Source organism: Chiloscyllium plagiosum, unplaced genomic scaffold (genome assembly GCF_037043375.1).
Source record: "Chiloscyllium plagiosum isolate Xiang-an unplaced genomic scaffold, Cpla_swu_hap1 HiC_scaffold_18, whole genome shotgun sequence".
In the NCBI taxonomy this organism is placed as follows: Eukaryota; Metazoa; Chordata; class Chondrichthyes; order Orectolobiformes; family Hemiscylliidae; genus Chiloscyllium; species Chiloscyllium plagiosum.
In genome coordinates this window covers 9,966,645-9,976,005 of record NW_028270156.1, presented here as the reverse complement: position 1 = coordinate 9,976,005, position 9,361 = coordinate 9,966,645, and the positions used below count along the sequence as shown (strand labels likewise).

Genomic DNA, 9,361 nt, shown 5'->3' with positions numbered 1-9,361 from the left:
TACTGAACCATCGTGTTTCCATAATTGCTTAAAGAATATTCATTTAATCGCAATTAACATGATGAATTTTGATAAACCATATCAGCTAAGTTGATAGTTGAATTAAATTCAAGATGCTGGTGAAGGTGCAGTTTAATAGATTTGCCTCAGGATGGCAGTATTTGCATTTTGATCTTCATTTTCAGAGCTATTCGTGTACAAACTACGTATGAAACAGTTCGAAGAGAACATTTTATTAGAATTCTAAGATGAAGCATTTTAACAATGTGCTGAGGATAAGTTGTGTCCAGTCATATTGTGTACAGTTGGAGCGTCTAACCTCTGCATTACATGTTACATCACTTGAATTGCAAAATTATAATCCATGTTCAGTCATCATGATTTAAGACACTTAACTGGGAAGCTGAGCAGTTGTTCTCCTTTCGAATGTCCTCCACCCACTATTCCAATTATAAGGCTTATGAAAACTGCTAGCATCCCAAGTTCCTTAATTTTGTCCATAACACTAACGCATCTAATAAAGCTCCTAAAATGCCATTGATGAATATTGACAGTCTATGGTAAGCCAGTGATTTGCATGTTCTTTTTAGCGAATGATTGGTGAATAGTGAAGGCAACTCTCATGACGGCCTAGTTTCTTGCTGAATAAAAATGAGGGAACTGGCATACAGATGGAGCACTGTCCATTTATTTTCACTTGATAACTATCTTGTTTTGATATTTGGTATTACACTGGAATTAGCAGGAAAACACTAACTGCAAGATTTTCTTCAAAGTGTTGCCTGTAAAATTGAGGAAAGTCCTCAGGAGCACACAGAATATGTTATCAGGTATTTAGAATTATTTCATGAAAGATAACTCTCTTAAAGACGTAAGGGGTACTCCTCCTGTCCTGAAAGTTAACATGTATGATCATTCAAGATACTTCAGATCAAATCTTGCAAAATATAATGCGTTGCTATTGTAAGTTATGAGAACCATAGAAAATGGAAGCACATAAATGAGAGTGGGACTGAATGCTTTCTCTGAGCTATTGATTCGAGCCGCAGTCTCCTAATTACAATATTTTTATATTTCTCTGGTAGCAAGCTGTCTTCCTAAAAATTTATGGATTGTTCAAAGAAGTATTTGTGTTATAGCATAAGCAATCCCAAATAGTCTCCGATCTTTTTTGTCTAACCTCCCCCCCCCCCCCCCCCAATTCTATTTTTCACCTTAAATTTTGCTTTTATAATCTTCTATAATAGAGTGCCCAAAGTTGTGCACAATTTTCCAAAGAGACAATTCAACAATGTCTTTGGCATTTCCATTTTTATGTCTTCAAATAGAATCTTCATGTTAATTATTTCAGTCAATATTGCAAAAAATTGGAAGATAGGTCTACAGATGCTGGAGATGTCAGAGTCGATAAACTGTGGCTCTGAAAAATAAGGAGAGTAGGTCAGGCTATATCTGAGGAGCAGGAGAGTCAACGTTTTGGACTTAATCTTTCATGAAGTCGACTTTCTTGCTCAGATGCTGCCTGACCTGCTGTGCTTTTCCAACACTACACTTTATCGATTCAGTCTATATTGCAGACTATTGTAGAATACCAGCAATGACAGTGAGAGTAAATTATCTATTACTCTCTCCCCTTTTTTAAAGAAGGGAGTCAGGTTCTCCATTCTCAAGTCCTCTGGTTCTCCAGTTAGTAAGCTAATGCTTACTTCTAATGCTGGATAATCCTTTCATTATTGAAAAGAGGGCCACATTATGAAATTGTTATAATGCAGTGGTTATAAATATCCAATTCTATCCAACACCAGTAATGTTCATACTTCAGCTCAGAACGACAATATGTTTCCTTGTCACTTGACATGTAAGCCTCTTTGGCATAATAACTAACTATGATTGTCATGGTGTAGTGCATTGCTATTACTTAACTTACTGTTTACATTTCACAGTAATTAAAAACTATTTAGGTAGGTTTGTCTTAAACTGTTACAGATAACTCTTGGCAACTTGTATAAACAGTATTACATTGCAGTCAGCAAAGTTTAAAATTATACACAATATTTGAAATTTGGATTTATAGAAAATAAAGTGGCACAGCTCTGTACAATTTATTGCAAAGCAGAATACTCTGGCTCTTTCAAACAAAGGATGACAGGTGGGGAATTACAAAAGAACATTATTTACAGTGGATATGTACAGCAAAAAATCGAAGCTTTAAAACAAATCTTCTGAGGGTTACAAGAACCTGCAATAGAAATCGAGATTGTCAAGATTTGGATGAGTAAAATAGACCAGAAGGTCATGGTTAGATTCGACCACGTTATAAATTGTTTCCATTCGATTAATCCACAACTAGGATTGTAATGAAGGTATTTACTTTTAAAATCTTTTAAACCAGGGGTGACTATTGTGATGCAGGGAGTGTGATTTACATATATTTTAATATTTATTCTTGAATGCGGACCTTTGAATTTTGAACAAGTGGCGTATGAATTTTCTACATGTCATAGGGGTTTAATAATAATTTTTGAAGTATTTCTGCAGCCATGATCTCTATTAAAGCAATTTGAGAGTGAGAGCCTCCAAAATTGATGGATTCTTGTTTACATTGGGAAAGTTTATGAGTGAATAAAGTACATAGGACAGTACATTAGACTTTCTGATAGGAAATTCTGAACTTTCTTTTTAAGCTTGGGGAAGCACCCATAAACAGTGGGAGAAAAGAAAAGTTTATGTTCCAATTTTAGTTTGGGATAGTTCTGCAAAAGACTTTGTTAAAGGTGGATGTATAAAGCAGTTAGTTCTGAGAAAAAAAAAGTTAGTTTTGATACTTTTGTTAAAAGAAAGTTACCTGAGCATAAGGAATTTAGTAAATTTTTTCAGACAAGAAGTATTTGGAAAAAACCCTGAAACTATGATTTTAACCTGAGAAAGTTTTCAGTGTATGATAGCTCCAGGAAGAAGCGACAGAGCTTCTTAAAATTGAGAATTGAAGCCACAGTTAAACTAAATTTTATGGAGGTGATGGAAGGCAAATCCTTCTGGTGTGAGTTCCATAAATGAGTGTTTTTGCGATTAATGGGATTATATTTTTATGTGTTTTAAAATATTTAAACTTGTATTCTGAGTAAATAATTTGGTTTATTCTATTTTATCTCCATTTCATTTATGTAAACTTCTGTTTTATTGCAAAAACCAGATCATCATATTGTGTGCTTATGTTTTAGTGTTAAAGTATGTTATTGAAACCAAAAAGAAAACATGATCTATCAAGCAAGATTTCCATTTGGGCTTTGACATGTCCAGTAATAACATTGGCTTAGAACTTAACATTATATTTTGTATAAAAAAAATAACATTGGGTAGTTAAACACCTTCAGTATATTGTGTTAACACTGGATGCCTTTCTGCTTTTTCAAATGCATTTGCAGCAGGAGGGAATAGTATATAATATAATTGACTGAATTGTACCCACCACCAGATTCCCTGGCTAAAATGTCAAAGGAAACAGGAATTAAACTGGTAACACGGGGGTCGATGCTAATTAGAAGGTAGAAGCTCTGCAGCACTTTGGATGTATGGTGCTGGATAATGCAGGTAGGCTGAGGGTGGGGGTAGAAGTGGTCTGAGTGCGAAAGAGGCAGGCTGGATAGGAAGGTGACAAGTTAGCTACACCTGTATTTAATATCCACTCGCTGCCTCCCTCCCAGCAGATTTTAAGTGTTAAAGTTTTAATTATTGTTAAATTGCTGAATGTGAAATTGCTTTGGAAACACTGCAACCCTTTTGTGTTGCACATGAACTATTCAAATAGGTTTGCAAAGCTGACTGGCCTATTCTGTTCTTATATACTCCAGCTCAACATCCATTATTAATCCAATTGTTATTGTGAACTACATTTCATAAGAAATTCTTCTCAACCCAAATCTCCTGTATTCATTCAATCTGGATCATTTAATCTGGAATATATTTCTGTCGATGCTGTCAAGATGTAAGCATTGAAGGTATACTACCAAACATTTTAGTGAGCAAAAGATATTTTATGTCTGTCAAATAGCCAGGGATCTGTTATGGACAAAGAACTCCCAGGCCCAGAATGAATTGAATTTAGTTCAAAACTGCATTTCTGTTGTAGTCTTGAGCAGAAAGAATTCACCAGCTTTGTGACTTTGAGGTTCCAGTTTGGGCCAGTTAGAGCCAGTTTTATGTAATGTTGCTGGATTACTGAGATCTGCTATGTGGATGTCTTAATTTGGCATTTTAAAAAAATTACCAGGCAGTACGTTTGTATCAAAAAACTGGTATAAAGGAAGACCAGAGTGAATCTGGCTTTTCTCCATTGTATGTGACTGTCTCAGTGGGAAAAACAATTGTCAAATGCATCAGAATTAATTGATAACTCATGTTCAGCGATTTTAATTTACTTTTTATCCTGTCCTTTGGTTGGACAAAGTGAAAGAAAAGAAAATTAGCATAACTTGTGTCAATAAATAAAATGGTTTTTGTTTTCTCTCTGTATGCCACCAAAATATCAATTTGACCCATGCAAAAATTCCCAAAGAGTTCTTCCTTCCCTGTTACAGCATATTTGTGTTTTAGATAATGACACAGGACAGTCATGAACTGCTGCAAAGTGCACTATAAAAGCAAAGTCCCACTTTTATTAAATTTGGTTTTAATGTAGAATGTTAAATATCTAACATGCAACTAAATTTTAAAGAAGTATGCTTATTTAAAATTTAAATATGCTTTTGTATAGTTCTTGAAACAGCGTGGTGTTTGGGATTAAGCTGTTACAATTCAGAAGTTGAACAATGTGCTCCTTAAATAATTTAGCCAGGATTAAAATAGACCAAACATCTAATTCCTCACTATTTTTCTGCTTCTTAGCTCACTGTAGTCTAGTCAATATTCTCAAATAATGTTTTAGTAGTGCAGTGTTTTGCAGTACCTACCATGTGTATTTGACATCTTCTAGTCGTGTGTTTTTTGCATATAGTAGTGTAATTGGCAAATCACAGTTGATTACAGATACAGATTTGTAGATATTTCCTATCAAATGCAATCATTGAGTTTTTCAGAGAAAAATATCTTTCGTCTTCCACTTCCATGGCAAAGTCAGATAAATAGCCTACCCCACAAATTTCTGTCATTACACTCCTAGTAAACTATTTTGTTTAGCACCAGTTGATTATTGGTAATTTTTTATAATTTTGAGTAAACATAGAAACATTGTAGAGGTAACTTGCTTCATTTTAAAGTAACTTATTTCCACTCATACCTGACCATCAATTGTTTTGTGTTCAGTATTTCTATTAACTTTTCAGCATCTGCAGTAATTTAGTTTGCTTTGTTTTGGAATATGGCAACAAATGTGGTCGAGGAAGAAGCATATAAGCCTGTGAAGAAAATCAAATAATTTTAATGTAAATTGCAGTGATCTTTAAGATGTAAAAATACAAATAAACTTTTTGGTTTTATATTTGTTACATTGTTCAATGGGGGCATGAGATGGGACTGTAACCTGTGGAAAGAAAACTTCATAAATTGAACTAATTACATTCTGCATGGCGCAACTAATTCAAGTGACCGGGAATAAAGAGATAATATGTTAGTAGCTCCTGCTCAGCCAGCAGCGTTGACTGTCTGCGTTATGTTCATGATTCTTGCTTAACTTATTCAGGAATTCTGCTTATTGCCATGGAAAATACAGATAACACTTTATGTTAATGCTCAGAAACTGTAGTGCATCAAACGGATTACTGCTATTCCTGCACAACAGTTATCTTTTTTGCATATTAGAATCCAGATACGAGTAAGGGAAGTCTCCCTTCTACTTGAACTCAACACATTGTGAATTAGATTAAATGTGCGTGTATGCATGCAGTTGGAGTGAGAGATTTGATGCTCCCAATTATTTTTTAAAATAGCAGCACTTGGCAATGATTATAGGCACATTGATTTTTTTTTCTGATTTGGTGTAGCTGAAGGAAATAAAAGATGGAGGCTCATGAAGCAATAATTCAGCATTTGGGATTCTGTTGCTTTTCTTTCTACTGTACTCAGGCTCTACAGTCTTGGTAATTTTCTGGTAAAAAGTCTTTCTGTAGAAATGCATCTTTGGATTAACAGTTTTTTGATTTGAGAGGATTTGTTTAAATTAATTCTAGTTGGTTGTAACTGGTCTCTTCTACCTTGTTATTATCAAAGCAGAGAAGTAGAAATGATTCTGTACCATACAGAATTTTGCAATTTTACTCTTGAATTGATGGGCTGGAGAAACAAAAAATCCAATCAAAGTACTATGGCAGTGTTAAAACTACTAGATAGACTGAGATTATCAAATAGTGCCAAGAAAGAAGCTATTTGACTGGGAATATCTGCTATTGAGAGGTTAGAATGCTCAAAATTTGAAGGCAGACTGAACTCAAATGGTATAATTATATGGATGGCAGAATAGAGGCAATGAAGTTTATTCTCCCTAGCAATGTGGAAACGTTCCAGTCAATATTCGCTGATGATTTGCAATGTACTTGGCTCTTCCTGTTTGGTATATTGTCATTGCTTCACTTATACCACTAGTATTGTGTTTAACACAGTCACTGAATAGCATGGATATAAGGGAAGGAAATGCAAAAGCTTAGCAAATTGGAGAGCATCTGTCATCATTACTGCACTGTTACCTCCTTCCAGTCAATGAATTTGCCTAAAGTGAAGTTGAAATAATTGAAGCTCTGCATCAATTTATTGTAAGCATTACTATCCTAGAAGTCTACCTTATACCATTCCCTCAGTCTGGCAATAGTCTATAGTTTTCTTTTGTCCCCCACCCTATTTGGGTTCATTAAAAAAAAACCAAAGAGATCTTAGTGATTGAATTAGATTATTGTTGATCTGCTTGAGTTTTGATATATTGGATCACTGGTTCAAAATAAAAGCACATACTGCATGTTCACTTTGTTCCCCAGTTACCACTGTTATTAGTTGTACTCTCTCGTCTGCTTCTGTAATGGGCAGCTACCACAAGGTAGCTATCAGGGCTCAGGTCTTTAATATTCTGGGACTTGTTCGGGACTGGAGAGGTCTTGCCATCCACTCTGGAAATCTGTAGCATCCGGCAGGGATCATGCTTCAGGAGGTAGCCTTCAAATGTTTCCCATCCCCCTCCGACACGAACCATGACATGTTTATTGTGCAGCATCTGCAATGCAAAATAATCGTTTAGTACAATAGAATTCTTAAAAAAAGTTAAGATGCTGTGACTAATTCCCATGTCGATGTGTAAAAAGGGAAATAAACGTAAGGATCATGAATTAAGAATAAACAGGCAAACATTCTTGCTAATTTTGCCTGAACAATCAACAATATAGTGATTTAACATTTTATAGGCAGCTGCTATGTGTGCACACAGCCATAACCAGTGTTTATTGATCTAATTTTCAATCCCAATAGGTCATGCCAGTGTAGCTATTACAAGAGAGGTGAAAGCAGAATGAGCTGCCAATAGCAAACTGCAAATATGATACTTTTAATTTCTTTTGGTAATCTATTGCATTGAGATTGTTCAAACTTGTGACAAAGAAATTTCTGACAGCAAATTAGAAGCTCTTTAAATTCCACAGAATTTGGCACCCTATTATTTAATAAAATTGTAGAATTTTCATGTTAGTTAATCCTGTTAAATGATCAACATTCAGTGTTTAGCTGCTTATTTTGTTTCATTGTGTCATAAGCTTTTGGGAACCTCATGGATTTCTTAAAATGTCATCCACTTTAGCTGATTCTACTAAAGGACTAAAAGGAAAGGGCTTGACTATTATCTCATGTTATTATTGAATTTGGACTTGTTAATGCAAATATGTGATGGCTAAACCTAGAAGATAGCACAACATTTTCTTTAAAAAGAAATATTAAAATATTCATGTGCAAGCTAAAATTCCTAATTGAAATATAACTTAAAATTTGGTTAAATTAGAAAATGGTCAGATCATAAGTCTATGCATTCAGAAATGTAGTTTTCAGCAGACTGCAGTGAGGGAGTGATACAAGTATTCCATAAATAATTCATCTGTAACCTGAAAAAAATCAATTGCACATACATTCCAGTTTGCAATGTTTGCCATCATTGACTGGTGAGTCCTGATCCACTTGTACTTTACAAGTTAAACATTCTCTCTTTAATATTTCCTTTTCAAGTTCACCCAATCCACTCAAATGAGAATGAAAACCACTTCAAGAATGACGCGTCAGCCTCCTAAAGTGATTTTAAAAGTCTGAGTGAACCAAGTGTTATCGTAGTTGTGGGTACGTTTGCTAAGCTGGGAAGCTGATTTGCAGACCCAAAATTACAACAACCAGCACCTGAGCTACAAATCTTTATGCAAACCTTGAAACAAGTGTTAAATTTGATATTTTCAAACATTTAAGTAATAAGAACATAAAGAATAAATCAAGCCTATGTAAATTTATAGGTGTTTCATATTTTTTTAAAAAAAGAGTACATTGAAATGATATTTTCAAAGTTCAAACCCCAGAATGAATACTTGGTCATAATTTGTAGACGTGAAGCAACTGAAGAAAACCCTTCAAAATTCATGCCACTTCTTATAAACTGGGTTTAGAAAGCATTAGTGAGAAAATTGATGCATGCAGATTTTTCAAATGGTTACTGGATATTCTGTAGGAAGATTTCAGTGTCACAAGGTCACAGGCCCATCCCTCCACACAGCTGGCACTGACCACAAATTATTCTATTTGAATTAATTTTAGAATAAAGTGCTGATATCAGAATTGCAATTATGCAAAAGAATTGTCATCTTCAGGAATATGGAGGTAATGTGTATTTAACTGTCGTGACTTTAAAAACATTTCACTCATTTCCCTGAGCTGATGGACTAATCTCAGTCAGTGAAAGGGTTTCTCTTTGAAGACGGAATGTTAGTTTAGTACTGATAGAAGAATGTAAATTAATTAGGAGTAGTTTGTTGAACAGACGATGAGTTACTTTGAGGATAAGTTGAGGGCTATCATTTATGGATTTTAAAAAGCAACTGTAAAATTGCTGTGGCTGGTGGCTCAGTGTTTAGCACTGCTGCCTCACAGCGCTAGGGACCTGGGTTCAATCTCACCCTTGGGTAACTGTGTGGAGTTTGCACGTTCTGCCCATGTCTGCATGGTTTTCCTCTGGGTGCTCCAGTTTCCTCCCACAGACCAAACATGTGCAGGTTTGATTGTCCATGCTAAATTGCAATAGTGTCCAGCTGTAAAGGTTAGGTGGCTTAATGATGGAAAATGCAGGGTTACAGGGATAGGATAGGGGAGTGGGTCTGGATGGGATGCTCTTTCAGAGGGCCGAATGGCCTGTTTC

The 9,361-nt window shown here is 35.1% G+C and overlaps 1 protein-coding gene across 9 annotated transcripts in view; it reads right to left on the bottom strand.

Annotated features, from left to right (window-relative positions):
• Positions 1 to 5,281: 5,281 nt before the first annotated feature.
• gas2a (growth arrest-specific 2a) overlaps positions 5,282 to 9,361 on the bottom strand; it is a 245,497-nt gene continuing 241,417 nt past the window's right edge. For all 9 annotated transcript variants that reach the window (XM_043705415.2, XM_087996286.1, XM_087996287.1 and 6 more), the window contains one exon: positions 5,282 to 7,195. In XM_043705415.2, the coding sequence (XP_043561350.1) occupies positions 6,947 to 7,195 (249 nt within the window). In that variant the 3' untranslated portion in view covers positions 5,282 to 6,946. The remainder of the gene's footprint in view (positions 7,196 to 9,361) is intronic.